Source organism: Archocentrus centrarchus, unplaced genomic scaffold (genome assembly GCF_007364275.1).
Source record: "Archocentrus centrarchus isolate MPI-CPG fArcCen1 unplaced genomic scaffold, fArcCen1 scaffold_89_ctg1, whole genome shotgun sequence".
In the NCBI taxonomy this organism is placed as follows: Eukaryota; Metazoa; Chordata; class Actinopteri; order Cichliformes; family Cichlidae; genus Archocentrus; species Archocentrus centrarchus.
The window spans coordinates 113,669-135,598 of record NW_022060298.1 but is presented as its reverse complement, the minus strand read 5'-3'; the positions used below and the strand labels follow the sequence as shown (position 1 = coordinate 135,598).

General features: G+C 43.4%; 1 protein-coding gene across 2 annotated transcripts; it reads left to right on the top strand.

Annotated features, from left to right (window-relative positions):
- Positions 1 to 127: 127 nt before the first annotated feature.
- Positions 128 to 16,175, top strand: LOC115777953 (uncharacterized). 2 transcript variants are annotated; one of them, XM_030725979.1, is made up of 9 exons: positions 128 to 233; positions 332 to 482; positions 1,023 to 1,370; positions 2,076 to 2,354; positions 2,444 to 2,551; positions 6,098 to 6,424; positions 9,705 to 10,037; positions 12,538 to 12,864; positions 15,972 to 16,175. In XM_030725979.1, exons 2-9 carry the CDS (start codon positions 446 to 448, stop codon positions 16,061 to 16,063), a joined length of 1,851 nt encoding a protein of 616 aa, XP_030581839.1. In that variant the 5' UTR covers positions 128 to 233; positions 332 to 445; the 3' UTR covers positions 16,064 to 16,175. The 2 variants fall into 2 exon arrangements, with proteins under 2 accessions (XP_030581839.1, XP_030581838.1); XM_030725978.1 differs by lacking the exon at positions 15,972 to 16,175 and adding an exon at positions 12,948 to 14,461.
- Positions 16,176 to 21,930: the final 5,755 nt, after the last annotated feature.

The window sequence follows — 21,930 nt, the reverse complement described above, 5'->3', positions numbered from 1 at the left end:
CCTTCTCTCATTGTAAACTGTAAACAGGGACTGAGACAGTGTGAGGCTTTGTGGAGGCCACAGTGCTGTAATGAATCCTGTGGTGGAACAAGTTCCTCTCACACTCTTCATCCTGGAGCTGCTTTCTGTCCATCATCTGCATGGAAACACATCTATGGAGAGGAGATCCAGCCTGCTGAGGCTCCATCTGAATCACTGCAGCTACAGTGGATGTTTGAGTGACAGGACTGAAGGTGGAGCTTTGTGTGTGTGTGTGTGTGTGTGTGTGTGTGACAGGGTGGGGCTGCAGCAACCTCACCCTGACAATTATATGACACTCCTCTTTCCTCAGCAGTGATGTGGGGCCGGCTGGACTTCATTCCACAGACGAGCTCTAACAGAGTGCGGAGCTGAACTCTGAGCAGTGTGAGAGTGTCAGCACAGTGAGAGCTGCTGACAGAGGAACATGAAGATGTTGGTGGTGTTTGTGATCCTCCTGCACGGTAAGATCTCCTTCCTCTCTCTGCTCTCATCACATGATACAAGTGAAATAAAGCAGTGCAGTCGCCAAAGAAGCATTTCAAAATTATTTAAAACAACAAGAAAAAAAACAGCATTAAATGTTTATGTAGACATGAAAGAAAGAATCAGGAAATAGTGCTGATGTAGCTACAGATCACCTGTTGGAGGATCAGTACAGCCATAGACTGATGTTCTGGTCCACTGATGTAAAGTTGTTAACCGTGACATGAGTTCCTTTGCAGGTCAACGTCTTGTCTGGTTTCCCATGATGACTCACTCAAAACACTCAATATAAAGCTGCAAACTGTCCAGGTCTTCATCACCGTCCTCCAGAGTGCTAAAGTTAATAGAAATATAGCTAAAAATATATATTTTTATTATCTTTAGGGCTGTCTTGTAGTAAATTAATGTCACACTGCCATGTTTAATACTGCAGAGATCCACAAAGTCTTGCTTTACTACAGCATAGCATCCAACATCAATCACAGTTTTAATTTGTGTGTCTGTTTGTGTGTCCTCAGTTTCCCAGCATGCCCTGGCTGTGGTGGTGGAGGTGTATGAGAAGGAAAGGTCTGTCCTGCTGCCCTGTCAGTCCTCAGGTTCTATGTCTGATGGCCCCACAGTGATGTGGACTCGCAGTGATCTCGATCCCAAATCTGTCCACCTGCTCCGAGAAGGAGGAGATGATCTTAGAGGACAAAACCAGCGTTACAGCGGACGCACATCAGTGAGGTCTCATGCTCTGGACTCTGGAGACTTCAGCCTCACTCTGAGAGAACCACAACTGACTGACAGCGGCAGCTACACCTGCTCCATCAGTGCTGGAAGACAGGAACAGAGACTGACAGACATCCAGCTGCAGGTCAAAGGTCAGGAACAAACCCAAACACCTGCTTTAATTACAGGTCAACAGTGAGTACCATAGACAAAAGGTTTCCTAAATTGTTCTGACACACCTGAAGAACTCAGCAGCAACATTTAGCACAGACTGAACCTCAGCGTGAACAACAAATCAGCACAAACTTTGTATTCTCTCTCTCATAGTTTGTGTTTAGTTGTTGTGTGTCTGCAATCCATTTCTTTACTCTTTCCCTTTCACTCCTTATAGGAGCCAAATATGGGTGTGTCTGTGCACTTTATTAGTTCTTGGCATTGTGTGTGTGTCACTGTGGGTGTGTTTTGTGGTTATTTGTAATTGTGCTCACCTGGTCAAAGGGTAATGGCTGCAGTAATGGTGTGGGGTGAGCTATGACCGCTTTTATACATAGGTACTGTATTTTGTGTGAGTTTTAATATTTGTATGAACATTTTTATTGGCGTACCCTCATCACAGAAGATAATAAATATATCAAACAAACACAGCCTTAAGTGTAGTTGTATTTGGTGTGCGCATCAGCAATTTTCACCCATGTTTAGCCCACGGCAGCTCATCAGTTTTGAGGGTCATTACTGAGCCGCAATCCTCCCAGTCTTTCAGATGGCCACGCCTCCTGATCCTGATCCTGTTTAGTTCCACATGGTAACTGGGCTCCAGTTACTATCGTAGTTGATATTGTGCTTTATTGTCCTCTCAGACCAGTACGTGGAGGTGAAGGTGGAGGAAGGCTCAGAGTCTGTCATCCTGCCCTGCAAAACCACACCTGACCTGCCCGAGGACACCAGGGTGGAGTGGACTCGCTCTGACCCAGAACCCGTGTACAGAATCCAAACAAAGATGAATGAAGACCTGCTGAGAACTGGAGACCTCAGTCTGACCCTGAAACAGCCCACAGAGAGAGACACAGGAGGATACATCTGCACCATCTACAGGGACAAAGACATCCTGAGACAGAAACTAGTGCTGCAGGTCAAAGGTCAGAAATGTAGAAGATCAGAAGTAAGTTTTGTAGATGGACATCAGAATTTAGAGGTTACATTGTTGTTTTTCAATGTTTCTCCACAGAACCATTTCCATTCTGGGCCAAAGCTCTCCTGGTTGTCCTGGTTCTCCTGGTTCTTCTTCTGGTTTCTGGAGGTCTTTTATATCATTTTTGGCACTATTTCATGACAAGTGAGTCTCTCCTCTTACACTACCCATAATGCCGATAGTTAGCAGGTGTCCTCTGGGGGCTCCTTGACTGTGGAGGCTCAGTGTGTCTGTTCTTCTGCTCTTCATCCAACATGTCTGCAGCTCTTTACTGGACGCTGTGACTAGTTACCAAAGAACGAGTCAGGAACACATCAGGAACAAACTGACACACAATCTGAGACTAGGAGGAGGGGACAGGGAGGTCATGTGACCATCAGACCTGCTGATGATGTCATCATGCAGTAACATCTGAGTCCCAATGACTAGAACATGATTTCTAGCAGAGATGTGAAAATCTCCATATCCTTTCTGCATGTGATCCTCCATAGCTGTGTGAAGGTTCAGAGCCATGCAGTAACAGATAATTTCAGTGTGCTGCTCTCTTCCTCTGACAGCTCCTAGTTCTCCGTTTCACTTTATTCCACTGATTTAGGCTGACTCTCTTCCACAGGATGTCTTTTCTCTCCCCTCAGCCCCCTCACAGCAGATGACCCCCCCTCCCTGAGCCTGGTTCTGCTGGAGGTGTCTTCTCTTTAAAGGGAGTTTTTCCTTCCCACTGTCACCAAGTGCAGCTCATAGGGGGTCGTTTTGACTGTTGGGTTTTCTCTGTAATTATTGTAGGGTCTTTACCCACAATACAAAGCACCGTGAGGAGACTGTTTGTTGTGATTTGGTGCTATATAAATAAAATTGAATTGAACTGAAATTTGGGGCCCCCTTTGTACCACTTGATTGTTGATTTTTTTTTTTTAGGATGCATCACTGTTACAGCCTCATGTACTTAAGTATTTTCAATTTAACTCACTATTTATACAGCCCAAAATCACAATGAACAGTCACCTCAAAGTGCTTTATAGTGTAAGGTAAGGAGCCTACAATAATTACAGAGAAAACCCAACAATCATCCTAATCTTAAAAATAGAGAGGGTGTCTGTCTCCTGAATCCAAGCTGGGAGCTGGTTCCACAGAAGAGGCGCCTGAAAGCTGAAGGCTCTGCCTCCCATTCTACTCTTAAGTATCCGAGGAACCACAAGTAAGCCAGCAGTCTGAGAATGAAGTGCTCTGTTGGGGTGATATGGTACTATGAGGTCTTTGAGATAAGATGGGGCCTGATTATTCAAGACCTTGTAGGTGAGGAGAAGGATTTTAAATTCTATTCTAGATTTAACAGGGAGCCAATGAAGAGAAGCCAATATGGGAGAAATCTGCTCCCTCTTTCTAGTCCCTGTCAGTACTCTAGCTGCAGCATTTTGGATCAGCATGAATTAGCATTTCAGCATCACTCTAAGGAAGGATGTTTCTAATTTTAGAAATATTGTACAAATTCCACAAAAGCAGTCTTACATATTTGTTTAATATGTGCATTGAAGGACAAATCCTGGTCAAAAATGACTCCAAGATTTCTCACAGTGTTACTGGAGGCCAAAGTAATGCCATCCAGAGTAAGTATCTGGTTTGACACCATGTTTCTAAGATTTGTGGGGCCGAGAACAAGAATTTCAGTTTGATCTGAATTTAGAAGCAGGAAATTAGAGGTCATCCAGGCCTTAATGTCTTTAAGACATTCCTGCAGTTTAACTAATAGATGTGTGTCATCTGGCTTCATGGACAGATAAAGCTGTATTTCAGTATGATACACACTATAAAACTATGTCATGTCCATGACACTGAGGAGGGTGGGACAAGTATCAATGCAATCTAGAGGACATAGGCTTTTTAGGAAATGTGCGATTAAGGGTGTTTGACCTGGTTTTGGACGTGTTTTCATCCAAAAGATGTTTATTTTTGCTTAACTATTCAAATACACCTAATTACAGAATAGTAAATAAGCCATTTATAATATGTAAATAATAATTATTCAGCATACAGAATTGCTGAGAATGAATGGAATAATATTGAACACAATTTTATTCCACAGTGCTGTAAATATGTTATTATGATGTTATACCACATAATGGCATGGTGGCAGTACACCAAGGGCACAAAGACATAAAAGTGAGGTCCACTAGTTTATCCATGCAACCTGACTACAGTGCGAAAACAACACAACAACAGGAACAATGAGTAAAGCAGTCAGATTAAACCACCACAGCTCACAAATGCAGTTATGTCTGAACATGCATGTATGAAGCCAAGATTTGCACAGTTAGCATCTCCCATCCACTGAACCACTACCTGAGTGAGACTCAGGGCTGATGGTTTCACCTTTGTCTCTGCTTTAGTGCCTCTCTTTGCTGTGAGCAGCCTCTCTCTTTATTTCTGAGCTTTTTATTAACTGATGCTCTCAGCCTTTGAACGTGGAGAGAAATCAGTCAGAGTCACGGCTGCATCAGAGTGTCAGATGGAGTTCTCCCCGATCAGCTGGATTATTTCTATAGCAGCAAACAGCAGCTGATAAACGTCTTTGTCTCTGTTAGCAAACCAGTCAAGAACATCCAGACTAATCAGGAGCCTGTGGGAGCAGGAGGTGGAGGTGACTTCGTAGAGTTGAGTGGCCTTTAGAGACATGAAAGCCATAAAACAGGTGTCGCTGGATTTAGCGACTTTGCAGACCCCCCCCAGTAACTTTTGTTTTCCCCCCAAAAGTGAGTAACGACAAATTTAGGCACCTTTTATAGTGATGTCGGCGACTTCTGGAAAGTTTTGGAGACATACTAGAAACCTGAAATCCTCCACTGTTTTGTGTACATACAGCCTTAGTACTGCGTCCCTTCATACACTTTGGTATCGCCTGGACCTCGCTTCAGCGCCGAGCAAATTGCAAATTGGGTGATGACATCATACAGTGACTTCTAGTGACTTTTAGCAGCCAATAGCTACTTTACTTCCTGTGGAGTTGGCAACAACGTGTAAAACAGGCACGGTGAACATGGCTAAAGTTAGCGGAGAATAATGTCTATTAGCAAGTGATGGTTAAATGACACTGAAAGGTTTCAAGGACGGGAATACCAGCTTCAACTCTGTTGAGCAGAGGGCTGAACTACGAAGCAGATTAACGTGTTAGTGAGGTCTGCTGAGGCTGGAGCCAGAGTTTGGACTGTGTCACTCCTGATAGGTCAGAGCTGGATGCACTTCTGAATGTTCGTCTTGTGTGCAAACAGAGCAGCATCAGCAGGCAAAGGAGTTTGAGTGAGTTGTCGTGGTAACAGCTTCCACTTCCTGGCCAACATGTGTGATGTAGAGGAGTCAGAGTGCAGCATGAAGGTCTGAATCAGTCCTTCAGCACATGTATTAACTGTGTAATAAGTAGCCAGCAGTGATTTTTAGCTGAAAACGCTCAGTTATGGTTGGGACCTTGCTGCGTGGCCGTGATGCTGGATGGCGCTCTCAGCTAAAACAGCTACAGTGGAAAAAGTGATTTCATAACAATTCAGAAGGTTTTAAAATAAACTTAATCATTGTTTTTTTTTTCCTTTTAATTTAAATTTTTACATTTTTTTATTTCACTTAATGAAAATGCCTTTTCAATTTCAGTTTTCATTATTTTGTTTGTTTTTGTTATTGATAATAACCTTGTTGTCCTCTCAGTCCCCAAGGTGAAGGTTAAGTCAGAGGTGGAGTCTGTCCAGCTGCCCCTCAAAACCACAGTTCAGCTGCCTGAAGATGCTGAAGTAGAGTGGACGGACATAATTGGCAGGGAGGTCCACCTGTATCAGAACAGCTCTGCCCAGCATGAAGAACAGCACAGACGTTACAGAGAAAGAACAGAGATGAATGAAGACCTGCTGAGAACTGGAGACCTCAGTCTGACCCTGAAACACCCCACAGACAGAGACACCTATACCTACATCTGCACCGTCTACAGCGAGGAGGGAAACATCCTGCTGAGGAAAGAAGTGGAGCTGAAAGTCAAAGGTCAGTGCTGTAGATTCAGGTCAAAGGTCAGAGGTAATGTAGGATTTTATTCTCTAAATGCTTTTAGTTTGAATCTATTTTAAGTTCCTTCAAATAATCTAAATTCTTTGCTTTTTTCTCTAAAAGCCAAAAATGTGAGGTGGAGCAACTGTGCATTTAAATGAACAGAAGACGATTAAATATGCAGTTTAAATGATCAGAATTTCAAAATAAAATCCTCTGGCATGATTTTAGTTTGGATCACATCAACAGTTTTGTTGAGTCCAAATCAGTCTAAATGTATAAGTACCAAGAGTTTGAAAGCTGCTGAGAGCATTCAAACACTTTGATCCATCATTTGGATGGTGTCAAAGGTCGGGGTGGAGCATCCATAAATCTGAGGCTTTTATTGTGAAGTCCAACAGTAATGAGAGTGAAAATGATGTTTGCTGATCCAGAGGAGCCCATGGAGTCTTTGTGGCTGGATGCAAAGGTTTGTAGGTCTCCTTCTAAAGAGAAGCAGCTTGAAGCTCCAGAGGAGCTGTCTGCTGAAGAAGGGATCTGCAGCAATGGGCCAGACAACCCATACTCCCACAGCACCCCCCACAGGATACCACAAGGGATGCAGTTGAATGTCTTCTCCAAATTTGCAAAACACATGTAGACTCGATGGGCAAATTCACATTCACACTTAAATAGCTTAGAGAGGATGAGGAGCTGGTCGAGCATTCCACGACCAGCATTGTTTTTCTTGAATCCGAGATTTGACTAAGGGACGGACCCTCTTTTCCAGCACCCTGGCATAGACCTTGAGTCTGACTGCCAGGATAGTTGAAGAACACTCTTCTTAAAGATGAGGACCACCACCCCAGTCTGCCAATCCAGTGGCACCGCCCCAGATCTCCACATGATGTTGCAGAGGTGTGTCAACCAAGACAGCCCTAAAACATCCAGAGCCTTCAGGAGCTCAGGGTGAATCTCATCCACCCCAGGGACCCTGCCACCAAGGAGTTGTTTAACCACCTCAGTGACCCTGAACAGGATAAGCGGAAGAGAATGGATGGATGGTTATCAAAGAGCATCAAAACAATCAGGTCCAAATGAACAGAATCAGTGTGGATGAAGAGAAAATCCATCTCCAGTGTGATTTAGGACTACTTCGTATATAATTAGTGGAATCCAACAAGAGCACAGACAGTCAGAAGATGAGTGAGCTGACATTTTAGAGCTGATGATCCACACAGGGCTGGATGAAGGAGTGGGAGTCCATGATGGCTCAAAGTTCCTGAGCCTCTCCCCTGCCTCCTCTTTGGGTGTTATACACTCTGTGTCATCGCCACACCATCATCTCTTTCTCCTCTTCTTCATCTGCCTCCTCCACCACTGCTCTCTCCTTCCTCATTTCCTCCTCCTCTTCCTCCTCAGCTGAAGCCCCATCTCCTGAACTGAAGTCAGAGCTCTAACATGAGCAGACTTGCAGAAATATACAGAAATGATTGAGTCAGTGTAGAGGAAGGAAAATCTTCCCACCTCATGTTTTCCTGTGTCCCAGCTGATGGTCTAATCCTGGCTGTCACTGAATGATCCTCCAAAGGTGGAAGGAGGAGCGCAGTTTGATTCTTCAGCTCCTAACCTTTGAATTCAATCAGCTGAGTGGAAAAACTATGAGATCCTCTGAGCTATTAGGGCTGCTCCATGATGGCAAAACCCCAATCAAACTGTAATCTGGATGATTTAATTAGGTTTTTCATGAAATCAGCAAACTATTTGCACTTACTGAGCTTTAAAATGTAACTTTTTCCAGGGGAATTCCCTGAAATTTAAATCTAATTCAAATAATAGGAACTAAAAAGGCATGGTTAGGTCCAGCCTTGTCGCTGTTTCCAATGTAAAGCACATGTTGCAGCTGCTCCTTACTGGCCCACAGTCTCCGCTGAAGGATGCGTCAGCTCACTTGTATTGTATCCACAGGGAGAGTGATGGAGAGACGGAGCTGACAGCCAGAGGTGGAGGGCCATTTGTCTCAGTAGCAGAGGGGCAGGTTTGCAGAGACTATTGGACTCTAAGTGAGCAGCAATGATCCATGTTGGACTGACGAGCAGATCATAAAGTCCTCTGTGTGCCCATCGGTCTCCCCTGCAGCCATGCCTCAAACCACACCTCAGCACCACAGAGTGTAGTGCAGGAGGTTTAACAGAGCAGGGCCCATACAGACTGATGGATTATTGTAACATCACTACTGGATTCTTCTATCAAACAGAAGAAGAAGAAAAGTTCTCTGCAGTAGGTGAAGTCAAAGGTTAGAGGTCAGTGACTGGAAGAGAAACACAGTTCATGTGAATGAAGTCATTTTGCTGCCTGTTATTTTCACTCATTAACGCGTTAAAGCAGCAGCTTTTAAGGTGACTGTTTTCTTGTATGATAATTTGAATTGAATGTTTCTGCTAAAAACATCAAATCATTTAGAATTAAAATCCTGACTATTAAGAGCTCTAACAGAGCAGATGTAACCAAAGTAGATGGAGGCAGCAAAGAAACTGTTAGAATTGAATATTTAATAAATTGGATGACACAGTAGATTTTCTAGACTTTGCACAAACTGTCCAGCTGAACATGTTTTAGTGTAGAGTGGAACTGAACAATCGGCACTAGGAGCCGGGGAACATCACTCAGTGACGGAGCGGTCAGCACGTGTGGGCAGGTACTGGCAGTATTTCCTGCATGGTTATTCTGAAATTCCTCACCATGGTAACTGATGCTGAGCACATCAGCTGGTCTGGAGCAGGTTCAGAGTTTCAGCTTCAAACTGGCTCAGAGTCCCATGTTCATGGATTCTTTTCCTGACCACATGCTTCCAGTGTGATACTGTATGGATCCTCTGCTGAAGGAATCTGCTTTCTATCCACAACCTGTTGATCCATCTGTGACTGACAGCAGGAAGGAAGCCCTGCAGGTAGAGACAAACTGTCTGAGTCACAGTGTTGCTGCAGTTTACCTGCAGCTGCTGATGGAGACAAAGTCTGTGTGTTTGTGTTTGGTCCTGCTGTTTGACACAGTTGGATCTGCAGCTGATAGATTACAAAGTAGAAACTGATCAGTCTATTGATCCCAGAATATTCAATTATTAGAATTCATCTCACTTTGTGTTCCTCTCGGCCTCATTTGCAGCTCCGCTGTTGTTTTTGCTGTTGTTTTGGCGCCACTCCATCACTTCATTCTGTGCACAAGAGTCACATGATGCTGATCTGTGAGCACCAATCAGACTCTGTACAGCTCATGTTGTATTTGTTTGTCCTCTCAGTCTGTAAGGTAGATGTGAAGGAGGGGGCGGAGTCTGTCCAGCTGCCCTTCAAAACCACACAAACCCTGCCTGGAGATGCTGCAGTGCAGTGGGAGCGTTATCAACCTATACCAATCAAGTGGGTCCACGGGTACGAGAACAGGTCTGACCAGCCTGACAAACAGAACCAGGTTTACAGAGGCCGAACCGAGATGAATGAAGACCCGCTGAGAACTGGAGACCTCAGTCTGACCCTGATGTACCCCACAGATGGAGACAGTGGGAGATACAGATGTGGAGTCTCACTTGATAACTTCCAAATCACAGTAAAATCAGTGCTGCTCAAAGTGAAAGGTAGGTGTGTGTGTGTGTGTGTGTGTGTGTGTGTGTGTGTGTGTGTGTGTGTGTGTGTGTGTGTGTGTGTGTGTGTGTGTGTGTGTGTGTGTGTGTGTGTGTGTGTGCATGTGAGACTGTCTTGTGCCTCTGCAGGTCCAGGATGTTTCTTGTTTGTTCCATTGTTTCATGTGTGTGTTACAGACCCATTCCAAAAAATAAGAATATCATGGAAAAGTTGATTAATTTCCATAATTCCATTCAAAAAGTTAAACTTTCATGGATTATACATTCAGGGCCCACAATTTAAATGATTTCAAGTATTTATTTGTTTATTTTTTACATAATTTGGGTTTCCAGCTCATAAACCCCACAAAAACAGGATTTCAAAAAATTAGAACACTGTGGAGAAATCCGCCCAAATTTTGCAGAGCATGAATATTATAAACTGAGTGTGACACACTAATCATCTACTAAACTCAAAGCACCTGCACAGGTTTCCCCAGGTGCCATTAAATTGCTTCAGTTTGGTTCAAATGTCTCAGTTCGGTTCAATATGGGGAAGACTGCAGTGACTGAGCTAGTACGTGACGTTGAGAGATACTGGCTACATATTGTCGGTCTCAAGTCAACATATGGCCTGGCCTCCTGTACAGAGGCTGGACTTGCACTTCCTGTCTGGAGTTGCACTTGATTTAAGGCAAGCTGGGGTGGTTAGCCTTGTATGACTTCAGCTTGTCGTCTGTAGTTTTCATTGGTGAATGAGGACTTGCTTCCCTGCGCCTTCGGTCCAGGGAACAGGTCCTGACTGTTGTTTGAGCTTGTCCACCAAACGACAGTTCGGAGAGCATCCTTTCCTGTCATCATTTCTTCAGCGCCAACACAGTGCAGAGCAGCTACCTAAACTCTGCTCCCAGTGAGGTCGATTATCTCCTCAATAGTTTTACATCCTCACTGCGTACGACTTTGGATACTGTGGCTCCTCTGAAAAGGAAAGCCTCAAATCAGAAGTGCCTGACTCCGTGGTATAATTCACAAACGCACAGCTTAAAGCAGATAACCCGAAAGCTGGAGAGGGAATGGCGTCTCACTAAATTAGAAGATGCTCATTTAGCCTGGAAAAAGAGTTTGTTGCTCTATTAAAAAAAAGCCCTCCATAAAGCTAGGACATCTTACTATTCATCATTAATTGAAGAAAATAAGAACAACCCCAGGTTTGTTTTCAGCACTGTAGCCAGGCTGACAAAGAGTCAGAGCTCTGTAGAGCCGAGTATTCCTTTCACTTTAACTAGTAGTGACTTCATGGATTTCTTTACAAATAACATTTTAGATATTAGAGAAAAAAATAATCAGGAAGGAATAAACAGGGACAGCACAGACACCAGAACAGCCTAAACACAGGGAACTGGACACATGAGGAAGGAACAGTCAATAGGAAGCAAACACACAGTTAAATAGCTAAAACAGAAAACATACAAAAACACAACATTAGCGTAATGCAACCCACAGATTAGAAAAAAAAAATATTCATAAGCTTCTCAAAGACATCTTCATGTTCAGTAGACTCTCTCTCCAACTGATCATTCTGAGGTTACTTCCTCCAAACCATCAACATGTTTGTGAGATCTCATTCCTACTACACAGCTCCCAGCGTGGATTCAGGAGACAGACACCCTCTCTATTTTTAAGATTAGGCTTAAAACTTTCCTTTAGGATCAAGCTTATAGTTAGGGCTGGATCAGGTGACCATGAACCCTCCTTTAGTTATGCTTCTATAGGCCTAGGCTGCTGGGGAGTTCCCATGATGCACTGAGTGTTTTTTTCATTCACCTCTTTTTTTTCTCTGTTTATACCCCACTCTGTATTTAATCATTAGTTATTATTAATCTCTGTCTCTCTTCCACAGTGGGTCTTTTGTCCTGTCTCTCCCCCCACACAGCAGATGACCCCCCTCCTCCCTGAGCCTGGTTCTGCTGGAGGTTTCTTCCTGTTAAAAGGGAGTTTTTCCTTCCCACTGTCACCAAGTGCTGCTCATAGGGGGTCGTTTTGACTGTTGGGTTTTCTCTGTGTTATTGTAGGATCTTTATTTTATAATATAAAGTGCCATGAGGTGACTCTTTGTTGTGATTTGGCGCTATATGAATAAAATTGAATTGAATGTTTCTGCTAAAAACATCAAATCATTTAGAATTAAAATCCTGACTATTAAGAGCTCTAACAGAGCACATGTAACCAAAGTAGATGGTTTGACACTCCTGCTGTTTGACACAGTTGGATCTGCAGCTGATAGATCACAGAGTAGAAACTGATCAGTCTATTGATCCCAGAATATTTCATCAATAGAATTTGCAGCTCCACTCTTATTTTTGCTGGAATCATTATTGATCTCCATGAGCTGTTTCTGCCTGAAGGAGGCGCCACTCCATCACTTCATTCTGTGAACAACAAGAGTCACACGATGCTGCTCTGTCAGCATCAATCACACTTTGTACAGCTAATGTTGTGTTTGTTGTCCTCTCAGTCTGTCAGGTGGAGGTGGAGGAGGGGGCGGAGTCTGTCCAGCTGCCCTTCAAAACCACTGAAAACCTCCCTGGAGATGCTGAAGTGCAGTGGTGGTGCGTTGCTCCATTAAAGTGGGTTCATGTCTATAAGAACAGCTCTGACCAGCCTGACAAACAGCACCAGGATTACAGAGACCGAACGAAGATGAATGAAGACCTGCTGAGAACTGGAGACCTCAGTCTGACCCTGGATCAGCCCACAGAGAGAGACAGTGGAGAATACAGATGCGGAGTCTACATTGCTGGTGACATACTGAGATACAAAACAGTGGTGCTCAAAGTCAAAGGTTTGTTTCGTTGTTTAGTGTGTGTGTGTGTGTGTGTGTGTGTGTGTGTGTGTGTGTCTGACTGTCTTGTGTCTCCTCTGCAGGGAGAGCTCAGGTCCAGGATCAAACAGGGATCATCAGGAACAGAAGCAGCTCCACTGATCCGACTGCTCTGATGGCTGATCAATCAGTTTGATCTATCTGTTCTCTGATTATTGATCAGTGATGTCAGAGTGGAGTCAGTGTGATGTTGTTGTGTGTTTGAGTCTTTTAGTGTCCATGAAGGTCTCTGCTGCCGTAGATCCTCTGAACTATGACAGAGGTCTCACTCTGGAGGAAACTCTCAGCACTTTCCAGCAGCTCCTCCATCGTGGAGGACGTTCCCTCACTGGAACAGGTGGAGGAGAGAGGAGAGGAAGCACAGGTGGATGCTCTGAGGAAGAGGAGGGGATTTATGTATCTGGTTTGTTAATAAATTTAATTTTGTAATCTTTCTTCTGTAACTATGAATCCATGGGTGAAGGCAAATGATCCACTGTGGCAACTGCAGAATGGAGGAGCCGAAAGAAGATGATTTACTTATGATTTTACTTTCACTCCTATTTTAAGGCTCATCTCAAACAACCCAGACCTGTGATCACTTTTTAACTCAGTATTCTTTACATTTATCTTTTGTTGTAAATTATCATGTGACCTTCTTAGGGACTACACATTGAAATGAACAGCTTAACAAAAATCTGACAGATTTATATCTTATATTTTAACATGCACTGTTCCTGTTAAAAAATTTAAAATAGGGACAGCGCTTGACTGGGGTCGTGAATCGCCACTTTATCGTGGTGGAGGGGTTTGTGTGTCCCAGTGATCCCAGGAGCTATGTTGTCCAGGGGCTTGTCCCCGTAGTAGGGTCTCCCATAGCAAATTGGTCCAGGGTGAGGGGCCAGACAGCGATTGGAAAGACCTCTATGGAAGGATAGGGTTACCAGGGCCCCACCCTGAGGAGGGAGCTCCAGGAAGAGCGTGTGGTGAGAGTGAAGAGAAGACATGAGTCCTACTCTTTCCCTCCAATAGTGGTGGATATCTGTAACTATATATATTTCACACACTGCCTGTACTATTTTGTCCCTAATAACCCCATGTACTCTTTGTGCTTTCTCTTCCCTTATACTGTCGATATTTTCTCTCCTCCTTCTTCTGCTTGTACTTCTTCTCTCCCTAGCTGTCTTTATCAGCTTCTTATATGGTCTATAACTTTTCCCCCCACATTTAGCAGTAATTATTCTGCTCCTCATATGTAAGTATGGTTAATGTGGTCTCTTAACGGACCTCTACTTTGTCCTTACTATGTGTATTATTGTATGGGGATATATTTACTCGTATTGTTTATCACTTATACTTTGTAGTGTCATTAGTTTTATTACATGAGCACTTATTATTCTTACTAGGGATGGAACGATACCACTTTTTTTTTATGTCAGATACCGATATTTTACATTTGGATATCGCCGATACGATACCAATCCAATCTTTTTTGTATTATTATTTTTTTAAATTGTTTTTAAATGCCTGCATCAATTTTACATAAGTCAACAGTCTCACACACAACAAAATCAAAATCTTTTAGTTGTCCCACATAAAAGACTATGAACCAGGGAGGGGCAGAGCTTTTCAGGCAGTGGTGCCAAAGCTCTGGAACTGTTTACCACTCCAGCTCCTTTTAGCTGACTCTGTGGAGTCTTTTAAAAAACAGCTGAAAACTTTTCTGTTTAACCAGACTTTCTGTTGACTTTATTTTTATTCTTTTTCTTTTAAGATGGTAATGTTATGTTTTAACATGGTGTTTTATCTGGTTTTTTTTGATGTTGTGTTTTAATTATTGTACAGCACTTTGTGACTTTTTGTCTGTGTACAGCACTAAATAAATAAACTTTACTTACTTACAACAATCGCTCTATCACCTGAATCCTGTTGTTTCTGTGTGAGAAGGTGATGCATTGGCTTGCAAATTTCATTAGGGCTGTACCTATCAATTATTTTAGTAATCAATTATTCTATTGATTATTCCATCGATTACCTGAGTAACTGGATAAGAAATACTTTTTCACATTAACAGTTCATCTGCATATTTTAACTTCCGTAATGCAGTTTTTCCCTGTGTGAAACAAACAGGGTGGATGGAGCAGCTACAAAGTTCTCTTTTCTTCACTTATTGATCAGGTGGTTGATGAAGGACCTCCAGCTGTTTCCCAGTAAAGTTTTAATGGAGGTTACAAGGAGAAAACTTTCTTCTGCTCCATCTGAGCTCACCGGCGCCGCCTCTTTGTGCTTGTGCAGACAGACTGCACGTAAATCAGCTGATTGCTGTTGTTGTGTTATCAGTGTTTATGTTGAAAAACTGGGGGCTGGGTGAGCGTAATCTTGTAATGCTTTATATTCACAAGCATTCTCCTAAATACGTTTCTACTGCAGATCAATATTTAGTCACTAATCAGGGATTAAAGTATAAAAAATATTTTGACGGTGAAGGGCTGGAGCCAGCTCTCTCCTCACATGGAGGATTTGGACTTTCTGACAAACTCTCCCTTTAAAACATGAGAGCACACAGAGGATGAAGCAGAGGCAAATACTGCTGAGCTGAACATTTAATGGAACCAAAGCAGCAGCAGCTTCAACAACAAGCCATTCAAACACAACAGAAACACTTTGAGATCAGGAGATCCAAACAGTCCACGTTAACATGAGCCCTTCCTCTTCTTCAGTCCTCATTATTGGATCATTGTGCCCAGTCTGATCCAGTCAGCCCAGCAGGGGGTTTGTGATCTCCCAGGGTTGGTGCAGCTGGAGCTGCTGGTTCCTAAACCAGGAAGGAGGATGAGAGTCTTCAGATCTGAGTAGAATCAGAGTCTTTGTGAAGGACAGATGCTGCCAGCACCTTCCAGCAGAGGGATTAATGAGCTCTGTTCCAGCCGATTTGATCAGAGATGAACTTTCCTCATTCCAGCTCCACAGCACTGCTGCTTCATGGATGTGTGTTTGATGCTGGGACAACCAGGAACCATTTGCTGTGTGTGTGTGTGTGTGTGTGTGTGTGTGTGTCTGTGTGTCTTTGTCTTGTGTCTCCTCTGCAGGGAGAGCTCAGGTCCAGGATCAAACAGGGATCATCAGGAACAGAAGCAGCTCCATTGATCCGACTCCTCTGATGGCTGATCAATCAGTTTGATCTGTTTGTTCATTGATTATTGATCAGTGATGTCAGAGTGGAGTCAGTGTGATGTTGTTGTTGTGTGTTTGAGCCTTTTAGTGTCCATGAGGGTCTCTGCTGCTGCGGTAGATCCTCTGAACTGTGCCAGAGGTCTCACTCTGGAGGAAACTCTCAGCACTTTCCATCAGCTCCTCCATCATGGATGACGTTCCCTCACTGGAACAGGTGGAGGAGAGAGGAGAGGAAGCACAGGTGGATGCTCTGAGGAAGAGGAGCACAACATGATCACATGATCAGAGGGGTGTGGCCTTCAGTGGTCCTAACATGCCATCGTAGTAATAAAGGAACACACCACATGTCCCACTTTGAAGGCTGTTCCTGTGCCCCTCCTAGGTTACAGGACTTCTTTGAGCCTCTGCAGGGCCTTCTCTCAGTGATGGCAGAGGTGAATAATTTGCTGTCTCCTGGTTGGTTACCCTGAAGAGGGAGGGGAGGGGCATAAAGGTTAAAGAGAATTGAGGGTTCAGTTTGGACCTTCAAGGACTGCATGGTCCATGCTCATTGTCCAATTTATTAGGAAGTCCTTCCTCCGTTAAAGCTGAAGCTGAAGACTATGATAAAGTAAAAATATGACAACTGAAAATAAAAACTGTCAGCCCACTCGACCAGCTCTTGTAGTGAGAGTTTAATTCTTAAAGGAGGAGCAGTCGCTCTCAGCTCAGGCATCAGTGAACGCACACCGGGCCGTCCCAGCAAGTCACTCTTTATACAGTAAATACATACAATAAAACTGCCCAGCCTCAGAGCCAGGTAAAGACAGAAAACAGGCTCCATGACTTCTCACGGGACTACAATGGGATGTTTGTCTATTAAATTCCTATCTCTGGAAAGGCCATTGAGACAGGAACAATTTAAAGGTGGTTTACAGCTCACTACCCTGCCTGATGGGTGAATGGAAATAAAAATAAACCACATATAGCTCCAATAACACCAGTAATATTCCCTCCTGCTCTCTGACGGAGACGGTCGCGTCCTATCTCTCTCCTGCCTTTCTGCCTTCCCCCATCTCTCTTGCTTGCCACTTGCTGTAAGTGCCTTTCTCACACAATGACCAAATAAGAACAAGATTAAGAAGCAACATGGATCTGGCAAACTGGGCCCTCAACACCATTGATTGTATTTTCTCCAGTATGAGATCGGGGAAAGGGGAGCTTGCTTGTCCTAGTGGTACTGAACCCGTCAGATATGTCTTCGATTTGTGGAGCACATGGAGACCTGTGTGTCTTTCAGTGCTAGGGGTTGAGGACGTGGAAGGCGTCTACATATTGGGCTTCTTGCTAACGGGATCTCGTCCGTTTGGGCTCGGAGGATACCTGATTTACTGGGAAATTAAGAAAATCTGGGCAGCAGTTCAGATCCTGACAACCAGATGGGTGGGCTGTGCAGAGCCGTACAGACACAGACTCAGAGCCTGTTGGACCTGAGCCGCAAGCTGGATGCGTAGTCCAGCTGAGAACGTGCTCGCAGGCGGAAGGGATTAGATCTGGAGATAAGCTTCGGTTCCTGCACGGCGAGGATGGTAACAAAACAATTTGGATTATTGGATTTACTGAGTGGGTCCCCCAGTGAACTGAAGGCTGCTGGAAAATAACAAGCAGGAATCAGGAATTTGGCTCTGTAGCCGGCCTTGAGGCTGGTAATCATAGCTCTCCGGGGCAGTGTGTGACAGATGGTCTTCCCCACAGCCCTCTCTGTGAATTGGGTGAGCTGGATCTGGGATACCACGGCCACTGACGAACATCCATTGCTATCAGCGAACTGTTTTGGCTGGGAACTGGGGTCTGGCTCCACAATGCCCTGACCCTCGCGTCTCCATCTCTGGTGCTCAATATGTTCACAGTACTAGATGAATTTTTTTAACCCAACCATCCTTGTTTCTTTCTTCCTGGGATTAATTGTGCTGGCGGCATCCCGACAGTGGCTGCTGACACCCATCTGCCCTATGTTAGTCTTGTCTGTCCTCTGGGATGGTTGTTCTAAATGGAATTTCATTGTTTGTATAATGACAATAAAGTTCTATTCTATTCAATTCTATTCTATTCTATATTAGTGGAATATAGCACGGTAGGACCCAAATGCAAGATGCTGAGGACAAAGTCCAAAGAACAAACTGCACTGACCTGAACTCTGGGATTAAAATCTATCAGTTAGACTCAGATATGAAGATCTGAGCTTGGACTCAGCCAAGAACATCAGTAAAGTGGACACAATTATTCAGATTCTGACCTTGGACTGAAAGATAAACATGTTACATTAAAATGTCTCATTGCTCTCTGTTGTGGTTTGCTCAAAAATTTAATATATTTTTAGAAAAATATAAATTAATTTGTGAAAAACAATATGGCTTTAGAGCAAAAAGATCAACAGCTTTAATTAATAGGAAAAACTGGGGGACTACAATTCTATAAACTATTCACATAGTCTGGGAAAGAACTGCAGCTTTCATACAAAGATTGCTAGAGCCAGAAAACTAAGAATAAAACACCATATCCACGGGTTTCTGGAAGAGCACACGTAGGCTGCCGTGACAGACGGCTACTTCCGCTGTTCGGTTTTATACTCCCGGTTACCCAAAGTTAGAGTCAGAGTTAATGAGAAAATTCGGTTACTTTGTGCTGTAACAGGCGACTTTATTAGTTCGGAAAAAACAAGGTAACTGATAATGTCGATGTAGCTGACTTAAGGCCATAGTTTCTTGTCATTTACACAAGTGACGGGTGAGGCCCTGTTACTTCGCTGCTTTTTAAAACATCCTTGCAATGTATCCACGTCCGATGTGGTACCATTTAGGCCAGGTAAAAGAAACTGCAGTGTCAAAATGTGTGTAAGCCCGCAATCGTAAACAACAGCGCAAACGGAAGTAAACTACTCGTTTCCGCTATGAATTATGGGTAGTGGCGCAAAGTCAGGAATACTAGACTGTCAGCAAATCGTCCCCTTAGAATTATCCACAGCGTTCCTGACTTCCCGCCATTACCCCTAATGCATAACGGAAGCCGGTATTTTACTTACGTTTGCGCTGTTTAGGGATGCGATTTGATGTCAAAAACATGACAATTTGGCCCTTTAAGTTACTTTTTTGACATGTGGGCTAAAAATGTGTCTGCATACACCTCAGAATATATATAGCTGCGCCCCTTGGGCTAAATGGTAAATGTATTTATACATACAGCCAGTTTGTAAGCAGCTTTTATTTAAAGGAAAACACTGTTGCCATGGTAACAACAATGTCACCATTGGTCACAGCCCTCTGGAATGTTACCATTCAAACCTGTGACTCATCTGTGAGGTCACACCAAAGCCTTTGATGTTTGGAATCTTCTGCTCTTAAACCCTTAAGTAGGGCCAAATCTCTCTTATGTGTTACACAGCACAGTCTTGCAAAAGTAACCAAAGAATTTGATTACAGAGTTAGTGTAATATCTACAGGACTTGCTTGATACGCAAAGATGCCAATTATGATTTTGACGTTTGATGTGATTCCCTGGGTTTGTAAAAAAGCTGGACAGCTCATCAGATCAACCCTGGGACAATCTCAGTCACCAAATCCTACACAAGGTTTGGAGTCCCTGACTGAAATTCAGCAGAACACAGCTGAACAACACACCTCTGTGACTCACAGAAATGCCTCGACTCAAGCTGAGTTAGGTGATAATCCTTCTGAGGCCAGAGCCTTGGAACTACTGAGAGAAACTCAGAACATGGCAGACCAACCTACTTCTGTGACTCACAGAAATGCCTCGACTCAAGCTGAGTTAGGTGATAATCCTTCTGAGGCCAGAGCCTTGGAACTACTGAGAGAAACTCAGAACATGGCAGACCAACCTACTTCTGTGATTCAGAGAAAGGCCTCTAGACGTACAGAAACGTCTTCATCTACAGTTAGTACAACACTTGCAGCTGTTTATTCAGGAGCCAGTGCTGTGGCTCAGTCTGTGGGCAGAGGAACAATTTCTATCCTGAGGACATTGATCAACTGCGTGACTGCAGGTCTAACTCTAAAAAACCTCAAACTAGCTGCTAAAATTTGTTTTTATGTTGTCAGTTGTCTTGCAATTTTAGATGCAGGCCACATGTTTTTAAGTATTGTACAAACATTTAAAACACATCCATGGATACGCATCTGATATTTGTAATTCTACTACGAATAATACAAATAACTAGCGTAACAGAGAAGCTTCTCAGAATAGCAGAAGATCCATTTCAATTGATGTGTTCTAAATTTTAAGATGTAGTTTTTATAGAACCAAAACAGCAATTGCCCCAAGTACATTAACCCAACCTGTCGTGACAGATGGCTGCCCCTCCCTGAGCCTGGTTCTGTCGAAGGTTTCTTCCTGTCAAAGGGGAGTTTTTCCTTCCCACTGTTGCCAAGTGCTTGCTCATAGGGGATCACTGGATTGTTGGGCTCCTCTATAATACTGCTGGAAGTATTATAGAGGTTTGGGGAAATTGCTGTTTTAAACTGAAGTTACATAAATAAACTTGAAATGTAACATTATGCAAGAGAGAACAGTTATTTTTTGTGTCACTCCTCCTGGTGATTGGTCTCATGTATTGAAATCTCAGTAAATGAGAAATGTATACGTACATATTCATGGTGCAGAAGAACAAATGAAAGTGCCCCCCCCCCCCCCCCCCCCAAAAAAAAATAAATAAATAAATAAAAAAAATAATACCAAACCAAACCAAAGGCAAAGCAAAACAAAGACCCCAGGTTTAATCCTGTTCCACACTCTACCTAAGTAAACTGAGAGAATGTAGCATTTTATGAGAAAAAACAGGTAATTTTGAATTTGATGGGAGGAACACTTCTCATAAAAGTTGGGACTGGGCCATGTTTCCCACTGTGCAGCATCCACTCTTCTTTAACAACAGTCTGTAAAGATGTGGAAAGCGAGGAAGGCAGCTGCTGGACATTTGGGAGAGGAATGTTGTCTGATAGAGGATGAGTGTCCTCGTTCACTTTTAGAGTTTTTGAACAGATTCATTCATATGTGATATGTTGTATGATGTTTTTAACGTTGTGAAACATCTTGCAAAACAAACTGATTGTTATTCAGGCTGCATGAAAGCACACTTGTAAGTGCATCGCTAAAGTTGTACTACTTTTTAAAAATGAATACATACATCAATTCAAGACCAGTGTCATTGCTCTCTCAGTTTTCTAAAATTCTTGAAAAGTGGTTTGCTCAAAATAAAATATATTTTTTAGAAAAATATAAATTAATTAAAGCCGCAAGTGGCGATGATCGGGCCCTCGCGCCCGGCGCGCGTCGACCCGTGGCGTGCTCCAGCCGAGCCACGCTCGGAGGTTGTCGCAGACTGGAGAGCAGGGGGCTCACCCAGCTGCTGACAGCTCGGCAGGCAAGCCATACTTTGCGCCATTCTGCAGCCGAATGTCTCCTGCATCCACTAGGTGGCGTGGGTGAGCGCCCACTAATTAAAGTGCCATGATGCTCTATGTAATGCCTGCAGCCATCAAATAAGTTGCAATGATCATATGATAAGGATTATTAACATACTGAATATTTCCTGTCAACACTAGGTGGCGTTATGAGTGTGAATCGAAGCTGATAGATGGGTGTGTCCAGTCTCCCTTACCCTCCCTTTAAGCCTGTGAAGTTTGGGACAGATTGGACAATGTATGTTAGAGAGGTGACAATTTGGTGTTCTGTAGTATATGATTAAAATCCCACGTTCAGAGGGTTGCTACGGCACCACTGTTAAATATTCTACAAAACCATGAATAGCCTGTATATTTTCAGATGTGTAGATAAAATGTAGCTCCGGGGCTGCTCAAAAAAACTGCTATTTTATGATAT